We start from the raw sequence: 22652 nt of genomic DNA, 5'->3' as shown, positions 1-22652 counted from the left end.
GTGAAGCAATATTTTCAAAAAGTGAGTGCTGAGGCTGTCCCAAGAAAATGTCCATGCAAATAGCCATCTGTTCCATGCCTGTACGTATTTTGCAGGCCTAGCATACAGCCTGTCTTTTGAAAATTCAGCCCCGAAGCCCGTATGGTGCGTTCTGGCCTGTTTCACTTTCTGGTACAGTTGTGGTGTATGGGATACCAGCTCTGTAGGAGAATGTTTACTTTCAAACAACACACAGTTCTTTTCAATGAAATACTAAAAGACCCCCAGTGAAACGTCGGAACTCCTTAGCTCTGGGGTTCACCATGAAGGAGAGTCCTTTCTGAAAGCCACGTGCGTTAGACCCCCTTAGAGAGCTGTGTTGCTGGGGGAGCCTGACTGAGATGCTCACAAGAAATCACAGCCCTCTTAAAAATAGTAAGGCATTTTACTGGATCAGCCCAGAACATACCCTTGTCTGAATGAAGATTACAGGATTCAGCTCTTTAACGATTCGAGCTGTTGCTGTAGATTGCTGTACTGTAATACCCAGGGCCTGCCTTCACTGCTGAAAAAGCTTTTTTTTTTTTACCCTTGGGGTGGCTATCCCGCACGAGGGAGCCGGAGGTGAAAACACAGTGGAGATGTTTCAGAGTAACAGCCGTGTTAGTCTGTATTTGCAAAAAGAAAAGGAGTACTTGTGGGCACCTTAGAGACTAACCAATTTATTTGAGCGTCGGATGAAGTGAGCTGTAGCTCACGAAAGCTCATGCTCAAATAAATTGGTTAGTCTTTAAGGTGCCACAAGTCCTCCTTTTCTTTTTACAGTGGAGATAAGGCACTTGATTTAGTTTTACCGCTCGGGCCAGCCCTACGTACCTGCCTGGGGTTGAGCTTTGGGGTTGTGGTTAAACTCAAGTGCCTGGTCTTTGCTGTGTTCTCCCTCGGGATCGCTCATGCACGCTAGGAAGGGAAAAACGCAGCTTGGTTAGAGAAGCCCTCCGTAGCAGTGGTGGCTGGAGTGGAAACAGGAGTAAGCCCTTATTGCCCGCTACAGACTTTGAATGTTTGTGTACTAACCAGCCGTGATCAGGCAGCAAAACCCAGGTGCAGATTTTGGACATCCCCTGAGTTCAGGGCTGTTCAAAGCCGGGATTCTGGTGTAGACTTATTCTAAAGATAGAGGTAATTTGCAAAATTTGGATGTGGATGTAGGGGTGGGTTTCAAGATGTTTGGATCCAGAGTTCAGGGTCTGGCCTGTCTCTAGTAATAAACTCCTAATATTCAGTAGTAACCTGAAATCTGTGGAGGGACCCTGGAGTCCCTAGAGAGAGAAACTGTGACCTTTGCTGCCTTTGTTTATGAGGTGTGTGAGTCTGTTACTCCCAGCTTCCGGGTGAGGCATCTCGGGGGAGGAAATGCTGCTCCCCCTGAGCTGCTAGCTGCAGTAGTCAGCAGGCCTTTCAGGTCTCTGAGTAGCTGAGGGGAGTCTAGCGAGTCTGGGCAGCTCCCAGTAATTGTTCATTTGGTCTGAGAGCAGATGTGCTGGATCAGTGGGATTGCTACAAACAGCTGTAGGGGTTTACTTAGCTTGAGACTCTCTCTTTCTTCTGCCCCTGTGTTCAGACACTGTTGTTGTGCTCTGGGGAAAGGATCTGAATGTGCACTTTGTGGGGACTTTTTGCTTTTGGCAGGTGTGGGATGGACACCTGACTGATGACCTGTGTCAAGAGCGTAACCAGTCTTAAGGTCAAAACGTCTTCTCTAAAAGTTCAGTCCAGACGGCTCCTTTATGCTTGTCGGATGAGGTGAAAGAAGAGCTGAAAGCAGAAACCTCAATTGTTTCTGTACTGCCTATAACACATAGATTACAGAGGCATTTATGTCCAAGTTGAGAGAGAGAGAAAAGATAGGATTCTCCTACCCAGGCTCTGGTCCTGGATGCAGAACTACCTGGAGAGGACATCAGTGACCTGGTCAATGGGTACCAGCACCCCCCTGCTCCTAGGGAAGATTTCACTAGGTCCTGAGTCAGGTAAGATACTAGTGACGTCAATGGGAGTTTGGGTGAATATGGGCCTCAGGTTCTGAGCCGGTGGGAACAGCAGGTCCTTTGTGCTTCTCAGGATCAGGCCCTTCAAGTTGAGTTAAAAATGTCCCAGGAAAAACATGGGTTTACACTGGGAAAAGTTGTAGACAACATTCATGTCACATCATGGCTCCTGCTACACAGCAGCAAGATGGCTTCCTTCACTGGTCCAAGGGAGGATGCTGCACTGCAGCCCTTTGGTCCAGAGCGCTTCTGAGATAGTCTGGGAGCTTCCGTTTACTAAAACAGGACCAAGCAAGGACATATTGGGAGGGCAGGAGACATGTGGGCTCAGGTGAAGTGCCCCTCGTTGCATGGGAACTGCTGGACAGGTTGGGGGGGGGGGGGAGAGAATAAACCCTTGTCTGAATAAGAGAAAAAGAGAGAGAGGAGAAAAACAAAAACCCGCCCTGTCTTTGTTCTTTGGCTCAAGACTGTGCATCCCAGCTGACAATCCACAGCTCAGGAGGCCCCAGGGTGACATTAAGGATGTATGTTTGCGACAGTGATGAGAAATTCTGGCCGACACAAACGCATGGTGTGCTGAGTACTAAGCAGAGCAGACCCCATTTTGTGCACCGGTGTGTTGCTGTGACTATGGCTGTGCTGGCAGGAGAATGCTCTAAGCACCCATTCTGCTGCGTCTGCATCAGTGGAATTGGATCAGGCCCCAAGCAGAGATTGAGGCCCTCCACAGAACTCCTTGTGGGCCCCTCTTTGTTCCCACACATGTGTGTTCTCCAGAGCAAGAGCATGACCCCTAGTGGGGAGCTGTCGGGAAATGGAGGGTTCTGTTTTTAGGCAAAAATGAAGACTTTTAGAACCAATTGCGATTTGAAAAATCACTTTAGTTATAACACTGTTGCCTGTACCCTGTACAGGGTTATGAGACCCTATTCATCATTACATTTCTGGTGGGGAGCGGAGAATTTAATTTTGTAGGTGACAGACTCTCCCGTACTTAAACCACCAACTTATTTAAAGTTATAAATGTTTGATCTCTAAATGGGTGACGGGTCCAATTGGGCCTTCAGTGATCCTGCTGCAACCACAGTGAATTCACTGGCTATGTCTACAATGAAGATGTTTTCAGTCCTTCCCCCCCCCCCCCCCCTTTTTTTTTTTTCCTTTTCTATTTTATCCATTTTTTGTTGTTGTTAGTTTCTGAAATCTGCAAAACACTTTGGAACTGCACTGCTTGGGTTGGATTCAATAGGGAAGGGCTGGGCTCTTGATAATTATTCATATTGTAGGGCTGGGCCCAATAACCTAATACTTACTTCATGTATGGGAGCAGGATCAGGCCCAAACCTGCAACCTCGTGTCCTTTAGATCCACAGTAGCTGTGTCGTTCTCAGTGAATCTTTGCTGATTAGGAAAAGGTGAAGCTGGTGCTGGTTCTAGCTGGATGAGGGGAAGTTAGACCAAGGAGGAGGAAATTCTAATAAGACACTCAGGATGCATTTCCTACCCCTAGAGCTGATGTGCTGTGTTCGTCCAGAATGGGTCAGATCCTACTTCCGGTGCAGTGAATGGCAGTTGCCATTGATTTCCATAGGAGCAGGATTGGGCCCTCCCTCGGCCAGTTGTCACAACTGAGCAGTAGTAGTGAATCCATCTCACTGCCAGTTCTGAAATAGTTTTATCCCCCTATAAACAATTCATTAGGTGGGCCAGTGGCTCTAGACTTGGTTAAATGGTTCCTGTGGTTTGGCTGAAGAGAAAACATTTTAAATTAATAATTACTCTGACTCTATCAAGATTATGCCCCTACTTCAGTTGAAGCCCTTCTGCATAATTAAACATGCCTGGCTGCTGAGCCCCTGCTCTCAAGTAGCTTGCGACCCTGTGCCTCCCAGGGTTCATGGAAGGGATGCATGCTCTCAGCTCCACCCCCTTTGTGCTCCCTGCAATTTCAGTATGCTAGCACCAATGAAACAAGGAGCAGACGTTGTCCCTGGCTCCTGAATCTCCTCTGGAAAGTGGGACTCACAGGCCTAGTCTGCTGAGGGAGAAGGGAGCGTAAGGGGGCCCTTGAATGTCAGTGCTGGGGGAGAGAACACTTCCACTGCCTCCCTGCCTAGCTTCTCTGGTCACATCTTTCTCTGTCCCTTATGGACCACCGTGAAAACAATGCACTAGCCTTGGTTAGGCCAAAGAGTAGAGGAGAGAGTTGGAAGATGCTGAGAATGGATTGGAAGAGGCAGAGGCCTGAGGCAATGTCAGGATAGGGCTGGAAGTGTATTTTCTGGACTACATCAGCATTAATCCAGCTCCCCACCAATGTGACTGAGAGCAGAATTTGGCCCTCTGTTTTTCAGCAGACATATTGTATGGGGTGGCAATGGCTGTAGTCAGTTTAAAGCATCCCATAATAAGCTGGATTTTTAACCCCCTTCACACCACCTTCTGCAGAAAAAGACCCGCGTTTTCTGCCATGTTGCCTTCTGCAGCTCACCTCAGGGAGAGGAGGTGCGTGGGCAGTTTGATGAGAATCAGAAACATTTTAAACATTTGAAAAAGCCCCTGCCCTGTTTGGTTCTGTATTTCTGACTTTGTGGTTCATTCTGTCTCCAAAGGAGCTTGGATAAGAATCTCACAATGGCTTTGGTTTGGTTGCCCCTGCTGAGAAGGGCCGGGCAGCATTTTAGTGGGAGATTTATATCTGTTTAACCAGACACTACAACTGCTTGCCAGTGCACAAAGAGAGTTGTTTAAGCTATTGATATTGGTGTAAATGCCAATAAACGGAATGTTTGTAACGGACCTTGTCTTGATGTCAGGTTTTGCAGTTGCAGCAGCTGCCTTCCCAAAGTAGCTGGAGCCGGGCTGCGATTGTGGGGACCTGAGCTGCTAACCTGCTGTATTTCTTTATTTTCTAAAGGGTGGGTGGATTTTTGTGCAGAAAGTGTGCTATTGTGTACGTGTTGTCTGGACTCCCCGATAAACTCCTTACATTAGGAATCAAAGTTGTTGCGTTATTTGTTTTTTTTAGAACTAGAATAAACCACGTCCCCTGGGCCGGATTCTGCAGCTCTCGCTCGGTCTTTGTTGCAACCAAGCCCCCTTGGAATTCAGGGGGAGCTGCAGCTGAGTGTGATCTGCATGACTTTGTCCCCACTGGCTGTCTGGCTGGTGCATTTTAATATTGCTGCCCCAGCTCATCCTATTGCCCTGAGCTACAGGACAAATCCCCTCTGCGCATTTCTCAAAGGAAAATAACCAGTCTAGTGGCAATATGGGGACTTGGTTTTCCCTGGTAATATAGGCTTTTTGGAGACATCTCTTTCCTCCAGCGTGACTGGGGACAGCAGCTTGAAATCCGGAACAAGAAATTCCGCTCTAGATTAAGGATGTCCATCCAGTCTGTTAGATTGGTATTTCTCCTCTCATGCGCACCAGGATAAATTGGGAGCACCTCCACTGAAGTCACTGGCATGTGAAACTGGCCTGACTTCAGGACTAATGCCTAGACGCGCCGTTCAGATTGTTACCTGGCCCCATGGAGAATGATGTAAGGAGCAACATTGAGGAGAATCAGAGCCGTGTGTGAATCTGAGCAGGACGGGGTACAGAAAGGGACTGATGTAACATTCATTTGCGTCGGTGAATTTCCATTAATGTCCATGGGCATTGGACCAGGCCTTAAGAAAGCCGCTAAGTGGATGTTCAGTTGGGCTGCATTTAGTAGGTTATGCAGCCCAGTTTGTCTTTCTCAGACTTGACTTGGCTGTATTTAGTGAGTGGCTAAATTTCTCCCCTGTTGTACTGCAAATCATTTCCGCAGGCTAGCATGAAAAGAGACAAGTGCCATGGCGATGGGGAGACAGACTGCAGGGCAGAGCTGGTCTTTGTCAATGGAGGCTGCAGTGACCCTGCTGAAGAAGAAGCTTCTCCCCCAGCTTTGGAAGCAAATGGGAGGCTCAATACACAAGGTCAGTCTCCTCTTACTGTACTCGCAGCATGGGCTGGGCTCTGGATTTCCACGGCTGACCTCTTGGGGGTGGTGCTCGGTGCAGCGGAGATCATTGCGTTGGGTGCTGGTATAGGTCGGGCTTCTCTACGGTGGCTCTTATCTTTGTAAGGCTGGATCCTGCTCTCATTGAAGACAAAGGTAGTTTTGCAATTGACTTGAGAGGGAGCAGGACTGGGTCCAAGGTGGGCAGTGAGCAAGCGCAGTAGGGCAGATTCACATGCTGGTATTCGGTGTGCTTGATTTATTTCACTGATGCTGCACAAGTTAATAATAAACCACTGGCATCTTCTGAGCCGTAGAGCACATTGACGAGACATCATAATTAACAATGGCAACACATGCTCCTATTGCAAATTGCCCGGAGCCATGTGACAGGCTTTGCCATCCTGAATCATGTGACCAGCTGTGCTCTGCCTCCCTGAGTCATTTGACTGTGCCACCCTGAGCCAGGCAAGCAACACAGAGGGCAAATAAATATGCACAAAAGGAGTTTTGCCAATTCTTGCGATTCTATCAAGAGTCTTGTAATAGTGAATAGATTTCCCCAGTGCCCCAGCTCCTGGAATCGTGTGGTTGGGTCAGACTGTCAGCTTTAATTAAAAAGAGAAAGGAGTAAATTTCTAGCCTGTGTGGCTGTGGAGAAAAGCTTGAAAATACAAAGAGGAAGCGGCAGCGCGGCTTAGGGGGTTGAGCACTGAATTGGGACTCAGGAGACCGGGGTTCCATTCCTGGCTTTGCCGATGACCTTGGGGGAGTTGCTTCTCTTCTGTGCCTCAGTTTCCTCATGTATAAAATGAGGATAATGATACTGACGTCTTCTGTAAAGCGCTTTGAGGTCTGCTGCTGCAAAGCTCTCTCTGAACTGGCAGTTACCATTATTGCACCCTAAAGGCCTAACATTTATCATTTAAAAAATAAAAACCCTTTACAATTTTTAAGGCAATCTCACAATTTGTTGACAGCTGACTGATGATGTTTGAATGCTTGGGGTTCGCAATCCTGCAGAGGTGAGGTCTGAGAATGTCAAAATCTTCAGAGTTGGGCCAGATTTCTTCCCTAGGGTGGGAGGGTCGTGGGTGAGATCTCTCTTTCTCCAAATCAGGACTTGTTGATTTATACCAAATTCCATGCTGTTGTAAGCGGGTCCCATTCCAGAGCAACTGACTGGGGGCAGTATTGCTTTGGACTTTTTTTCCTGTAGAGGCTGTGGACCTACGAATAGTGTCCACTAGGAGCAAGAAGGTTGCCAAGGAAGACCTCGCCAAGGAAAACTTGTCTTGGCCCATGAAGCTCGGCGAGGCTCAGGAGGTCAGTTTTTTCCCTTCGCGGAACATTGTGCTCTGGTTTCCCTGGGCTGTATTCTGTGGTGTCCTTGGGGTTGTCGCAACAAATCTTTTGGTGGCCTTAGAGGCCTTTAGTGGCCTCTGACAAACCCGTCTGCCTATCCATTGCCTCCTGTGGCCTGGCAGTGAGAGACGCCCCAGGGAAGGTGGGTTGGGAACTCACAGCTGCGTGTGAAGTGCCTGGCTCCCCATGCCCCAGCCAGGCGGGAGTGGGAGAGCTGCCCAGGGGAGTGCCCCGGCAACCGAATGCTGCGGCCGCCTCCATTGACAAGAGCCTCCTCCGGCGCCCTGTACCCCAGCCCCACGTCTCCAGGGGCACTGCCTGGAGCCCCCAAGGAGGCTGCACGGTGCAGGGTGCCAATCCCTGTGGTGGCACCAGGGCCGGCGCCAAGGCAGTGCATCTCGCTGCCCTGGGTAACAGCTAGTCAGGAGCAGCAGCCGTGTGCTACTTTGCCCGTGCCCCCAGTCTCTGCCCAGGCTTTTTGGCGGCAAAGAAATTGCTGGTGGCCGCATTTGAGAGACACTGCACGTGTCTGCATGGTGGTTTAACAGCCCATTCGGTGAAACAGGCGCACAGCTCAGCTGGGAAGTGCTGCTGATAACTGCGTGGGCCAAATTCTGTGCTTCTCATTTGTTCTTTACTCCTGTGGCCTGAGGAAGTGCTGCGGGAATTGGCCCTGTGACAAGCCTGGGTCCCTTGAGCCTGCTCGCTGGGTCTTTTCTCAGACCCAATCCATGCATGTAGGATGCAGTGTCCCCTACAAAGAGCTCTGAGTACCCTCAGCTCCTGTTGTCTGCAGTAAGGGCTAAGGATGCATCTCAGCTTCCTAGATGTATTCAATATGGACCGTGCATTTGATCCAGTCTGGCCCTTGTTGCAGTCTCTGTCGGCAGTTTGGGAGCCAAACTGCTCTAGCTTCTTTCTCAAACCAGAGAAATTCTGAGGGACAGTTTAATCAAAAAGAAAATCAAAAAGCCAAACAGCCTTCAGTTATAGCTGGGTTATCTCCTGTTTATAGAACGAAGAGCGTGTCAACAATGAGACACAGTCAATAATTCCCTCCCCTCTCGCCCCAGGATTTGAGAGGGGTGTAGAAGGTGTAAGCTTTATATTCCTTTACAAGGGTACATGGTCTTGTGATCCAAGCGCAAGGTCGGAGCTCTAATTCCAGCTCTCCATGGATGGTGAGACCTTGAGCAAGTCCCTTCCCCTCTCTCCACCTTAGATTCCCTGTCTTTAAAATGTGGGGGGAGTACTTGCCTCGCATGGGAGCTGGAGGGCTCTTTCACTGGTGCTCTTCAATTGTTTTGAGATCCTTGTGTGGAAGGTGCTATAGAGAAGGCCAACGCATGGCTGAGCGTGAAAGACTGGAAAGAAGGAACTGGAGCCAGCTTGCAAACCTTTGCCTCCCCCAGACACGAGCTGGGACCTTGCTGCAACTGGGGCTGGTTACTTTTGCCTTTCACTTCCATGTGTCAAACGATGAATTCAAAGGCCTTTCTGGCCTCCAGCATAACTTTGTGTTGACTTTGAAACCCCAAAACTAGAGATCTTCCTGTGAGGACAGACCTTTCGATGGCAGAAGCTCTAAAACAAACTCGGGGGTTAAAATTCTGTCTGCTTGAAGGGCCTGTTCACCCATAGGCCGCTTTGAAGACTTGTTTTATTTTAAAATTCTGTTACCCCAGATGCAGGAAGCCCGCCCGGTTTACAATGTTTCATTGAACATGAGATCTGCAAACCACAGGGGAAAAGCTGCCATGGGAGGGAGCCTCTGCAGAATCAGCCTGTGTGTGTATAGGTATATGAGGGGTAGGGCCTAGGAAGGGACTGCAGAGAGAAAACCTTCTCCCCGAAGTACAGCCCAGCTGCAGATGCTGTGTTCCAGAGTCCACAGCATTCAGAATAGCTGCCAAATCTCAGGTCCTTTTTGTTGCATTTTAAACATGTGTGTGGTTACCTCTCTGCCAAGAAATGGTGGTATTAGGAGTAGAGACAGTCAGTGAAACACAATGACCGAAAACAAAAGTTGTCCCTCTAAACAGGGATTCCCTTCTAGGATCTGGGCTGGGCTTTCTTGGGGCAAGGTAACTGCCCCAAGGACAGAATAATGGGTCTCTTGGGGGTGGAATATCAAGTAGTTTAGAGGCACCAGGCCCATGCAATGAGATGCTGAGATACTACATGACAATACACATGGTTATTGTAGCACCGGTTGGCTCTAGTCAAGGTTGGGGCCCCGTTTTGCACTGTACAGTCCCACAGTGAGAGGTAGTGTCAGGCTGACCGAGCTCTTGCTGAGGTAACAAGGTAGGAGGCAAAAGGGGCCCCGAGAGATGGAGGGATTCACGCCACATCTCCCAGCTGGTTTGTGCTAGAGCTAGGACGAGAACCCAGGCCTCCTGCCCGCCAGCTAGTGCCCTGCCCACTGGACCACGCCCGTTTCGTAGCCTCTGCCGCTGTCACTCCCAATTCCTTCTCCGATGGCTGTTGGCCCTACAAGTAGAATGAAACTGGCCCATGGTCACAGCATGGCCCTTGCGGTGCATTGTGGGAACGCATCAGTACTGATTAAACGTATTCTCTGTGTTGACTCTATGCTGGGGAAAGAGCATGAAGGGTGTAACCAAGGCCTGTCCTCTCTGGGTTCCAGGTGCGACCGCGCGGGGCTGCTGGCTGGGAGAGCAGCCTGAGGCAGAAGCCTCCAGCTCGCATGATATTCCAGGCAGGTCTGAATCTCCACGAGACGAAACTTAAAGAAGAGAATGACCTGGAGTCCCTGGCTCCTGTTCGGGTAGGGCTCTGCCTGGGGCAGGGGACCACACACAGGGAGAGCTTGAATTGGCGAGGGCAGAACTGGAGCCCACGTGGTATGTAGTGTGGCTTCAAGAGCAAAGCTTTATCCTGGCGCCTGTCCAGGGCTCTGGAGGAAGAGGCTGGGGTGAGTCTGGCTCTCTCTGATGCTCAGCCTGGAAATGTGGTGTTTTAGGGCGTTTGGGGGATGCTGTTTGCAGGGATAATGTGACGCAGGATGGGTTTGTGCTGCCTTCCTGGCCCTTCATGCTTTTGTTCTTTCTCTCCTCCCCTCCCCTCTGTTTCCCTCCCTGCCTTCCTCTTCTGGCTTCTCATGCCCTATTCCTTCTCCCCAGTGCTCTAAGAGGAGGACGGGCATGTCTGTCCAGGCGCCCCTGATCGACCTCACTGAAGAGGATTCCAAGGAGTCCTCCCAGAGCAGCCGTACCACGTCTGCCAGCAGCACCCAGGAGGACCAGAACGGACCCCCCGAGCTCGTTGCCGGGGAGCAGAGGAGCAGAGTTGCAGGGGAAGTGGTGGAATACCAGGTAGGGGAGCCCAGTGATGCCAGAGCTCTGGCTGTTCCAGACAAATCATTGTCTTGCACCCAGGAATGGTATTGGGTCCTCACTGAGATCTCGGGACAGCAAAACAGTACCCAGAGCTAGGACAGACTCCCCAGATGGGGCAGGTGTCTCCTGGGTTTTGCAGTCTCGGACCCGCCCGGCACGCGATTTGGAATTTCATGGCAACCTCTTTTTCTGCCTGCTGTTTGCCTTTGACTCCTGTGCCCTTGCACATGTCAAGGTTCCTCTTCCAGCCAGGTGGGCAGGAGGCCCGGGGCTCTGTTTAGGTGCTTGGTGGCAGTAAGTGGGCTGAGTCAGCACGAGGTGACTTGCAAGCCCTGCTCCACCCTGGGGTCTGCCGCCCTCGCTGTGCGGTGCTGGCCAGGGAGGGAACCGAGCCGGGATGCTCTGGTTAACCGTTCTGTGGAGCCCGTGCTGTACAATACAGCTGCTCTCCCCCAGCAGAAGCCCTGAGGGCAAGCAGTGGTGCGGAGGTTTAGATGTTCCAAAAGAATCCCTGGTGTGCCATGGGCCAGGCTGAGAGCTGTTTCCCTTGCACACACTGCTGTTTCCAGCAGGAGGTGCCAAAGAGGACGAATTGGTTGCTCCCGTGGGTGAGGGCGTCTGTGACGAAGTGGGGATTTTCCCTTGTTAAGTTGTATGTGAGTCTTACTGTTCTGCTTGAATACTGTATGTGCCTCAGTTTCCCTGTGTGCTGCACCAATACCTCAGTGGTGGGAATAGGGGGGTATGACTTTGGCTGAGACCTCTGGGGAAGGTGAGGCTGCTCCAGCTGCCTGCAGACAGGCTATGGCCAGTGCCCTTCGTAACCTGAGACTCAGGAGGGGGATGCAACCAGGTGATGACCAGGTGACTTTTTGCTTGGGAAGGGAGACAAAGAGAAGGAGGAGCAACAGGGGTGTCGGAGGTCGGGTCCCTGGAAGCTGGCAGTCTGCTTGGGGGGACTGGAAGAGGGGGAGTCCAGGGCTTCTGGCCCAGGACTCCCCAAGATGGACTTGGCTGAAAGTCACTGATTTCCGTGTCAGCAAGTTCTGTTCTATGCTGTGTTCCTGTCATCTAATAAACCTTCTGTTTTACTGGCTGGCTGAGAGTCACTGCTGACTGCGGAGCTGGGGTGCAGGATCCTCTGGCTTCCTCAGAAGCCCCGCCCGGGCGGACTCACTGTGGGAAGCACATGATGTGGAAGGGGATGCTGAATGCTCCAAGGTCAGATCTAGGAAGGTGGAAGCTGTGTAAGCTTCTTGCCCTGGAGACAGGCTGCTCAGAGAGTGGAGGTGCCCCCAGAGTCCTGACTGGCTTCATATGAAGTAGTTCCAGAGCATCGCTCTGTGACAGCGTCCCAGTGCCGGGGCATGGTCAGAGGCTCGCTGGAATTGTGCAGTTGCATTTTGCTACATAATTAGGCACCTAAATGCACACCAAAGCTTAGCCTGAAGATGTGCACATGTGATGCTGCTGCCTCCCCCATCCTACCGGTTAGATTACTGAAGGAATAGGCGTTGGTTTGGATTTAGCTTGTTTGCTTTGTGTTCCGTGCAGGACCAGGATTTGGGGCCCCCATCAGGGTTATTCTTGGTTGTCCACCTCCTTAGTTTCTTTGCCTTTTTCCCCCTCAGACCTTTTCCTTTCTCTTGCCCATGGTCAGGAATGGGGTGGGAGGGCCAGTTGGCCAGGCATCACTCTCCCTCCCGGTGATGCCTCCTGTGTTAGAGAAGAGACAGGACTCGCTGTAAAGGGTAGGAAAGGGATTCTTCAGTGTGCTGCTGGACAGGGGCAGATCTGGTGGTTCCCTCCAGCGCCCTGACTGACAAAGAGACTGTGCTGTCCCCACATGGCTCGCCCTGCGTCCTGGCCTAGGCAAGCGACTATACTGCGGACTATACTGCCTAATCACTAGCCAGTAATTATGGGCCTTTCCTGACACAGAGCTGAGAGGGACGGATTGAGCCTGCTCGCTGGGTCTTTTCTCAGACCCAATCCATGCATGTAGGATGCAGTGTCCCCTACAAAGAGCTCTGAGTACCCTCAGCTCCTGTTGTCTGCAGTAAGGGCTAAGGATGCATCTCGCAGGATCAGGCTCTCAGAGGCACGTACACTTGTCCTGTCCTGTTGATGGTTAGATTGAAGCTCAACAATTCAGGACTGTTGGCAGACTGTTTTTTGAAATACTGCTCTAGCCATTGAATGGAAGGTGTTATTTTCACTTGTCACAGACGAGGCCTCGCTCCCGTCTTCTCCTCTCTGTCTGTCTTCACACGCTCTTTGGAGACCGTCAGTCATTAAACACCACGATGTAGTTTCTTTACACTGCTCTTCCTACCACCTTACTAATTCACAAACCACAGCATTTGTTTCTCATTATCCCTCTGCTGAAGAGAGAAGAGATCTCTTCATCCAGAGACCCTTCTTGGTTCTAATTCCACTAGCCTGCCTGCCTTTCTCCTCAGTACTTCCTTCCACTGCCACCTTCTGCTCTAATGGGATAATTCACCCATTTAGTCCTCCCAAACCCATTCTGATCTGCTCATTAGGCCCATTCAGATCCACTCCGGGGGAATTAATGGGAGTTTAAGTGATCAGAGTGCTGGCCCAGCCATTGGTTCCCAGCACTCTGTCACACCATCAGCGGTCTCTATGTTGATGTCTATCTTTTCATCTCCTTCATGGATGAGAGCTGCACTGGCATGAAGTGGTACGATTCTGTTTGGAATGAACGCACCTCCCTGGAGTCTTTCTACTTTGGTTTTGGCAGCACTAGGGATGCGCTGCCTCAGCTCGTCATAACTGATGCAGGGTCTCTGAAGGTGAAGCCTGAGAGACCCAAACTGACGGGGTGGCTGTGCAGTAAGGCTTACGTGCAGTGGTGTGAAAACTTCGGAACTGTTAAACATTGTGCATTCTGCAACTGAGAGGCACTTTCTCTGTGTGTCTTCAGCAGGATGGTACTCATTGGTGGCTGAGTTATATGCCTGCTTATCTATCAAAGAAAGACCAAACTCATGTCCCAGTTGGGGCACAGAAGTAGCTGGCCTCTACAATCACCTGGCTCTGGATAATATTCTGAGGCTTTCGTTCTGGCTCTTTCAGACTGAAGGGTTGAAGTGGTATTATAAGGAACCACTTGATCATTTGAAAGCAGTTAGTCAGGCTCACTCACTGGAAGAACATTCACAAAACATTTGGGTGACTTAAGATCTTGCTTCAGATTACTAGCAGCTTGGACAGCATCAGCTAATGTTGTTGCGTGGCATAGAACAATGGTCGACTTGCCTTGCCCATGCTGTGCATGGAATGAAATTACAGAGCCACAGTGTTTTGCTAATCTTGCCTGTGATTTGCTACTGGAATAGCTTGCAGTTTCTACATCTGAGGGAAGCAGGGCTTTACATCTTTGGAGCAGCTTGACAGGAGATGAACCTTCTTGTTGTATTGTCTCCAACTAGGTGATAAAACACAGAGTTGTAAGGCGACTGTATTGTTGTAGTGTTACTAGATGGTTTTAATTTAAGATTCATTTTACTCAGGTAGGAAGAAAGGCAGGGCAAGTGATAAACTGCATCCTTAGCAATTAAGCCTTCCACAGATATTCTGTGCAACATGTCGTCCTCGCCACTTGAACTGGTGCCTCCCTTAGATTAGTTGCTCTCTGAAATGTTTCTGTTTTATGGAGTGTCTTGTCTTACTTGTATGTTTTTTTTTCAAGCAAGCACGGCAGCAGGACCACTCGCGGAGAACGTGCTTGCTCTGGTGGCTATAGAAGCAGGTGAACATGATGCTCTCTGATCAGATTCAGAGTCTGTTTTCTTCCCTCGATTCAACACATCTCTGGCAAGTGCCATGGTTGACTTGCTTGTGTACTTCTGAAAGCAGCGTCTGTGAGAGAGCATTGGTGGCGCATCACCTAAACTCGAAAACTCACCGCGTAGCCGCTGATACAACTCCCCTCTCCTGCCACCATCAGTACTGGGGGCTTTGGACAGGGGTTTGCATTCTTTTGATTTTTCTTGACAAATAACACATTTTTCAAAGTTTGCGGGGAGTTTTTTTTCTCTTCAATATCAGCGTTAAGGGGCTTGCATCCTCCATAGCTTCCCGTACTGCAACTCACCGCAAAGGTAAAATTCCCAGTGTATATTGTGAGCATTCCCACCACCATTTTTCATTTTGTATAAGTACACTGACTTGTGCTAAATTAGATCTATACGTTAGTATCAAAATGGTCATTTTTGTTTAGTGAACTCGTTGAAGCCCAGAGTGAAACTGTGGATTGTCCTCTCTCACACTAATACTGTGCATAAGTGCCACTGAATTAAAAAGTGAGTTTCTAGAAATTTCAAAGGCTAGTACAGCATGCATAGGCAGTTGCACATTAAAACCTCGTACCAGGCAGACTAGGTGTGATGTATGTGCAAGAACTCACAAGTGGAGAAGCATTACATCAGGAATTCACATGTATCTATATCTACCCACTGTGCAGTACAAACTGTAGGGATGCAATCTATGGCTACTGGTGTGCAACCTTCAGTGTGAGACTGATCTGGTCAGCAAATTTCAATTGAAAATATAAAAAAAAAAACCTATTCTAATGACTTGTGAAATACTTTGGCAAACTAAGAATATGCAACGTGAAAACAGTTCATGTGAGTATATTGCAAAATGTTGATATTTGTCATTTTTGCAACATGGTAATCAGCATACTCATTCCGGGGGCAGGGGGAACCTTGCACATGCAAAACCAATAAAAATCTTTTAATAGATTGTCGTCTGGTAGCCTTGGCCAAACAACACCGCCACACTGTGGCATTGAAATGAACGTAGACAGTAAAAAGTTGTAGTCATAAGCATGCTGCACGGTTCCTGGAACTATGCAAAAAATGACACTGGCCCAGCCTGGGTTTCCTTGTCCCACCTTGCCCACAAGCTTACAGCACCGCTTGCTGTCCCCATACCTCATCTAAACGCACACACAATAAGCTTTCAAATGATATATGGCGTGGATGACGAGGGCGGGTACATTGAACTCCAAAAATATAGCCCTTTTCGGAGAATTGCTGCATGCCCAATAACACAGCATAATTAGTACCTCTGCGGGGGAAAAGGGCCTCTGCTGGTGAAATGGGTGGAGCTCACTCACCTCGCCAGTTTCCACCAGCTGAGGATGCAGCCAACAGTGTGAAGGTGGTAAGCCTGTGTGTCTCGGCATCAGTGAAACCAGGAGCGCCTGAGACTGGCTTGTTTGAATGCAGAGAAAAAGCTGCTCTGAGTTTTTTTTTTTTTTTTTTTTTGCATAGTGCAAGCCAGGACACAAGCAGGAGGGGGCATGCTCGTTGCGTGAGTGCAGGAGGAGGCATGCACTGTATGTTAGTGCCCAGGAGGCATAGCTGCGTGTGAAGTTGCCAACAGAAAAAGCTTTCCCTTATTCTTCTGAAAATCTTACAATACTTCCTATAGACAGGTTTCAGAGTAACAGCCGTGTTAGTCTGTATTCGCAAAAAGAAAAGGAGTACTTGTAGCACCTTAGAGACTAACCAATTTATTTGAGCATGAGCTTTCGTGAGCTACAGCTCACTTCATCAGATGTATACCGTGGAGACTGCAGCAGACTTTATATACACACAGAGATCATGAAACAATACCTCCTCCCACCCCACTGTCCTGCTGGTAATAGCTTATCTAAAGTGATCATCAGGTGGGCCATTTCCAGCACAAATCCAGGTTTTCTCACCCTCCACCCCCCCCCACAAATTCACTCTCCTGCTGGTGCTAGCCCATCCAAAGTGACAACTCTTTACATAATCAAGTCGGGCTATTTCCTGCATAAATCCAGGTTTTCTCACATCCCCCCCACCCCCATACACACACAAACTCACTCTCCTGCTGGTAATAGCTCATCTAAACTGACCACTCTCCAAGTTTAAATCCAAGTTAAACCAGAACATTTGGGGGGGGGGGGGTAGGAAAAAACAAGAGGAAACAGGCTACCTTGCATAATGACTTAGCCACTCCCAGTATCTATTTAAGCCTAAATTTTGGATACTATTAATTTAGGCTTAAATAGAGACTGGGAGTGGCTAAGTCATTATGCAAGGTAGCCTGTTTCCTCTTGTTTTTTCCTACCCCCCCCCCCCCAAATGTTCTGGTTTAACTTGGATTTAAACTTGGAGAGTGGTCAGTTTAGATGAGCTATTACCAGCAGGAGAGTGAGTTTGTGTGTGTATGGGGGTGGGGGGGATGTGAGAAAACCTGGATTTATGCAGGAAATAGCCCGACTTGATTATGTAAAGAGTTGTCACTTTGGATGGGCTAGCACCAGCAGGAGAGTGAATTTGTGGGGGGGGGTGGAGGGTGAGAAAACCTGGATTTGTGCTGGAAATGGCCCACCTGATGATCACTTTAGATAAGCTATTACCAGCAGGACAGTGGGGTGGGAGGAGGTATTGTTTCATGATCTCTGTGTGTATATAAAGTCTGCTGCAGTCTCCACGGTATGCATCCGATGAAGTGAGCTGTAGCTCACGAAAGCTCATGCTCAAATAAATTGGTTAGTCTCTAAGGTGCTACAAGTACTCCTTTTCTTTTTCCTATAGACAGTAGCTTAGAACCAAAATTCCCTGTTCCCTGGTGACTTAGGGCCTGAGCCTGGTCTCATTGACATCAAGGGCAGTTTTGTCATTCATCTGGGAGGGAGTAGGAGCTAGCTTTCAGGGCCCAATCCTGTAAATGCTTACACACGAGTAGCTTGACTCATGTGCGTCGTGTAAAGGTGAGAGAGGTGCAAACAGAATGCTTTGTGTACACATTGCAGCTGGGCAATTTCACGATCACTCGAGGGCGCTTGTTATTGGCTTCTCTGTGGGCTCCTCCTCCAATGTCTGGCTGGTGTTTTCTGCTGCTGATTTGCATTGCCCTGGTTTTTTTCAGGATGGGAAAGATTTTGGAATTGGGGAGCTCGTGTGGGGGAAGATCAAGGGCTTCTCCTGGTGGCCTGCAATCATCGTCTCCTACAGAGTCACATCCAAACGTCAGGCAATCTCCGGAATGCGCTGGGTGCAATGGTTTGGGGACGGGAAGTTCTCCGAGGTATGTTGAAAGCACAGGGGCTGCAGATGCTCACTGCCCCCCTCCAGCAGTCTTGCTCAGCCTGAGGTAGAGGTCAGGCTGGAGACTCTTGTCTTGCAGATTTCCTTGAAACTCAGGTTGCCGTGTTCTGTGTGACATTTCTCCCGTGCTGCTGCAGAGGCAGCCAGATGGCCAGTAGAGGGTGCCCAAGTCTCGTCGTTGTGATCCCCTCCAGGATCTTATTGCCTTGCCCCTGTTTGCAAAGCCTGGATTGGATTTTTTTGCATGGTTTCATTTTCAAAAACAAAGATTCTGATAAGAACAAAAAGAGAAAATAAGCCCATCTGCAGCAGAAGCGCCAGGAGTGCCCGGAGCAAACCTACAACAACAACGGGAGGGAGAGCTTGTGATTAAGGGAGTAGATTTTAGTGTCCGACTTCTCAGGTTATTCAGATTAAAAAGTGGTTCTATGAAAAACACTCTGCCACAGGGGCTGGTTCTCCTTAGCCACACCTGAAAATGTCCAGGTGCAGCTCTCCCACCTCCGACCCATGCAGAATGGGCAGGGGAGTGAGCAGATGGCCATTTGCATCGGAAGTTGCCCATTCTGCACAGGCGAAATGGATGCCCCCAGGAATGTTGTGGGTGATGCTATGGAGGCTGGTTGAAAACGTGGGCTTCAGGGCTCTTTTAGCCTGGTGAGATCCTCTGAGAGCACCTTGGAGCCTAAAGCGTCAGCCATTTATTCCTATGTTCTTTACACTCTCCCTTCCACTCACCCACTCTCCCCATCGCACGGATCCTCCCTCCAGCAGAGAGAGGCTGAATGAGTCTCCCTCCAGATGCCCATTAACAACTCTGCGCATGTTGGTGTCACTGGAGAGCAATGTGAGCCCTGCCTCCCACTCCCCAGGGACGACGCATGGTGGTTGAGATCACTAGGAGCTAGATGCTGGATCTGAGCAGAGCTTTCTTGGGGGAAACAAACCATGTCACGTAGGCATCTTGTGTGACCGGATGTTTTGAGGAGTAAACAACAAGCTGACTCCGTGTCTGGCTGTTCAAGCACCTTTTGCAAACGCTGCTAATTGCCTTTCTGTTTGTTACAGGTTTCTTCTTCTCTGCAGGACTAAATATTGTAAATATAGATGTGCTCTAGTGTGCCTAAGGCAAGGGACTGGAGCCAAAACACCTGTGCTCTATTCCTGGTTCTGCCATTAATTCACTTTTTAGCCTTGAGCAAGTCTCTCATTTTCCTTGGTGTGGGATGGGGGAGATAATGCAACTTAGTTTCATGGGGATTTTGCAAGACTTAATGTTTATAAAGTTCTTTGAGGTCCTTACATGGAAGGAGCTAGATAAGTGCATGGTACTTATTATTATTTGTATTTTATTAATAATAATCATATCTGTTATTAAGTATTAATCACTCTCTTACTAGGTTTCAGCAGACAAGCTGGTGGGTCTGGTGGCTTTTAGGCAGCATTTCAACCACTCCACATTTAATAAGCTGGTCTCCTATCGACGAGCCGTACACCATGCCCTGGAGGTAACTGGAGAGCAGTGTTGGGCTTTGTTGCAAGATTGCTCACTCAGCGGGAATCTCTTGGCAACGCAGGGCGGCATAGCATTTCTCAGGGCTCCGGCCTGCATGGGGAGCACTGGGGACATAGGAAGGGAAGTTAGAACCTGCCATATCCCACCCATGCTGAGGCTGTAATTAGTGATCTGCTGCGTGAGGCGCACACTTTGTGTTGCCCAGAGTGACTGAGGCAGCTGGCGCAGGGGCGCAGCTGGTCTGCTCAACATTAATACTGAAGAAACTAAGGAGGGTGAAAGTGCCTGGGCCAGGAAACGAGGCCCCTTCACCTCTAAAAACAGCCCTGCTGCCACCCTCCTCTGGGGAGAGCAGGTGACGGAGTCGGGACTCTTGGCTTCCATTCCCTGATCTGTTACTCTCTCACTGCATAAGCTTCGTCAAGACCCTTCCCCTCCGTGCACGGGGAGGTGAGGAGAGTTCCTGCTATCAAGGTGTTGGTTAAGATGTGGGGGGCGCGTTGAGATCCGGGGACGCTGCAAAGGGTCAGTGATTCTACCCAGCTGTTTGGGGTGGGCTCAGTGATGCTCACACCGCTCTCCTGGCACCATGCCGAGGTGCAGACTTGGGGCCGGACTCTGCTCACGTTTATGCTGCGGGGGATCGGAGTAACTGCTGGCTCCACCAGAGTCACGCTGGTCTTGCTGAGTCTGGCTCTGTGTCAGGATCTTTGCTTCTCCTGCAGCAGCTCCCCAGTTGCTCAGGGGTGTTATCCAGGGAGCAGTTGCTCCCTGCTGATGATTGATGAGCAGCAGGTCTTGTTGTTGGCACTGGGGCTAAATGCCTCGTGACGCTAATATCTCGTACGTACAGTGGGACCCATTCCACTCCTGGTTACTCACTGCAAACCTGCAGGGACTCCACTGCCTTTGGAATTTGGGCCAGTGGCTCTGGGCTCATTCCTCCTGCTCCTGTCTGGGTTGGGGCTCGCAGACGTGGCTGGTTGCAGGCACGCTCTTCCCAGCTGACTGGGAGGGAAAGCCCCGGAGGAAGCAAGAGAGCCCTCCGGAGCTGGCACACCCACTGCTGGAATGTCTGGCAGCGTTGCCCTCAAGGAAAGGCCTGTTCGTCCCCCACCCCTGGGAGCAGCTGTTGCTGCAGGTGCTGATATGAATGAGCCCAGTGTGCACATATGTCTGGGGGGAGGGCTGGCACAGGAGGCTGCATCCAAGCAAGAAAAGTCAGGCCAGCCATGTCGCCTGGGTTCAGCATTTCAGCCAGAGGCTAGAAGACAGAGAGCCCCCATGATTCTCGCCCTCTCTCCTTGAGTGGTTTCAGAGTAGCAGCCGTGTTAGTCTGTATTTGCAAAAGGAAAAGGAGGACTTGTGGCACCTTAGAGACTAACCAATTTATTTGAGCGTAAGCTCCTAAGAATGAAGTGAGCTGTAGCTCACGAAAGCGTATGCTCGAATAAATTGGTTAGTCTCTAAGGTGCCACTAGTACTCCTCTCCTTGAGTGGTTGTTTCCAAGTGAGACCGTCATTGGGATGCCACTGTGAGATGCTTTGACTTGTCATCCGGCTGTGCAGAACATGGTAACTTCTCCTCTCTCTCTGGCAGGTTGCAAGGAGTCGGGCAGGGAAGACGTTCCCAGGCACCACTGGGGAGTCTCTGGAAGAGCAGCTAAAGCCCATGATTGACTGGGCGTTCAGTGGCTTCAAGCCTATGGGATGCAAGGGACTGAAACCACCGAAAACTCCAGGTTTGCTGCTTTTGTGAGCCAGACAGCAGAGCTGGCCTGGTTGGGACTTGTCAATGCACCTGGCCATTTGAATTTGGTTAGCTGCTGCTTACCCCACAGTGTAACCTGCAGTGGGGAATTAATTTGCCTTGGCCAACCTCTTTCCTCCTGTCTGCATCATCATCTGCTGGTCAGGATCCCCTTGGGCCAGAGCTGTCTCTAGTGTAACTCTAGGGGTTGCAGTGGAGTTGTCCCAGGGATGCGTTTGGCCCTGGTTGGGCAGTAGCACAGTAGGTGCCAGTAGACAAAGGTGCCCAGCAGCAGCTTAGCAAAAGGCCAGAGGAAGGACACGAAGCACCTTTCCGTTGGCATAAAAATATTGCTCCAGGAACTAAACTGTTATTTGGTTGTGTTCACTCAGCAGGCAGGGCTTGGGCAGGCACGAGGGGCTCGGGGGACACAGCTTCCTCCTCTATGGAAATATTTTGATGCCCAGCAAAGGCAAAAAGTAAGAATGGCCCTTGAGACGCCTCTCCAAGAGTCATGGCTGGCTGAGAGGGCTCAGTGTGTGAGAAAGAGAGGGGGGTGAACCATGCCAGGTGCAAAGAAATCTCCCAGCCCTCTCCCCAATCTCCCAATCATCTCCAGCACATGCAGCCCTTTCCCAGGTCTGGCATCGGGATTAACTCTCCTGGCGCACAGCAGGAATGTTGAGGGTCTCATCAGAAGCTCAGACTAAATCCCTGCATGAAGGACGGGGTGTGGGTGCCGCGTTGCCAGACGCTGTGGGGAACATGGCATCGGGTTGAGCATGTCTTAGCGGAAGAGGCTTCCCACTGAAAGAACATGTAACATGATTCTAGTTCGGGAGCGCTCTGGCCTTTGTTTGTCATGGTCCTCGCACTAGACCAGGATAAATTTGGCCACGGGAGTAGGGCAACTTATCCTTGGAGAGGATGAGGGAGAAAGAAAGGAGAGAGAGAGAGAAATTCAACACCTTTCTTGGAAGTTCTCAAGACTGTAATGAGCCAGGGTAGTGGGTCAGGACCGGACAGAATCTGGGAAGCCTGAGGCTGCTCTCCTTTCACAGAGAATGGAGTGGCTCCCCTCAAGAACGGCATTGAAGAGGTCTGTGCCCCTGAACACTGCCCCCCAGCCAAGCGACTAAAGACTAACTTCTGCAACAACAGCAAGGAGCGGGTGGAGGAGGACCAGAGCAGAGGTAACTCGGGAGATGGGGGGGCGTGGCACCAAGGGTGGGTGTCACAATTCAGCAAAAACTTAGGCATAGAAAGCACCAAAGAGAAACCCCTCTGGGACGGTGATAGGTTGTGACTCCCTCCCATGCAGCACTGAACGAACGACGGTTTTTTGGTGTAGCACCAGAAATGTGGGAGCTGGAGTATTTGTCTAGCTGTGTCAGTACCGTATCCACACCTCTGCACACCCACATAACCTGTATACGCCCCCGCTACACACAGCCCTTATCTGCACATACCCTAATCTGCACATAGACATGTGTAGCATGACAGCCGAATCTAGGCACGGC

At 50.0% G+C, this 22652-nt stretch overlaps 1 protein-coding gene across 7 annotated transcripts in view; it reads left to right on the top strand.

Moving 5' to 3' along the window:
- DNMT3B (DNA methyltransferase 3 beta) overlaps window positions 1–22652 on the top strand; it is a 48336-nt gene that overhangs the window by 5751 nt on the left and 19933 nt on the right. For 3 of the 7 annotated variants that reach the window (XM_075118628.1, XM_075118629.1, XM_075118633.1), the window contains exons 2-9: window positions 5854–6001; window positions 7244–7350; window positions 10040–10180; window positions 10536–10727; window positions 17688–17846; window positions 19267–19374; window positions 20983–21124; window positions 22194–22325. In XM_075118628.1, coding sequence (XP_074974729.1) covers window positions 5860–6001; window positions 7244–7350; window positions 10040–10180; window positions 10536–10727; window positions 17688–17846; window positions 19267–19374; window positions 20983–21124; window positions 22194–22325 — 1123 coding nt within the window. In that variant the 5' untranslated portion in view covers window positions 5854–5859. Of the gene's footprint in view, window positions 1–1444; window positions 2013–4837; window positions 4952–5853; window positions 6002–7243; window positions 7351–10039; window positions 10181–10535; window positions 10728–17687; window positions 17847–19266; window positions 19375–20982; window positions 21125–22193; window positions 22326–22652 lie in introns of those variants that run through there. The other 4 variants (XM_048820116.2, XM_075118630.1, XM_075118631.1 and 1 more) reach the window with 4 other exon arrangements.

Source organism: Caretta caretta, chromosome 13 (assembly GCF_965140235.1).
Source record: "Caretta caretta isolate rCarCar2 chromosome 13, rCarCar1.hap1, whole genome shotgun sequence".
NCBI lineage: Eukaryota > Metazoa > Chordata > Testudines > Cheloniidae > Caretta > Caretta caretta.
This window is presented reverse-complemented; position numbering and strand designations above follow the sequence as displayed.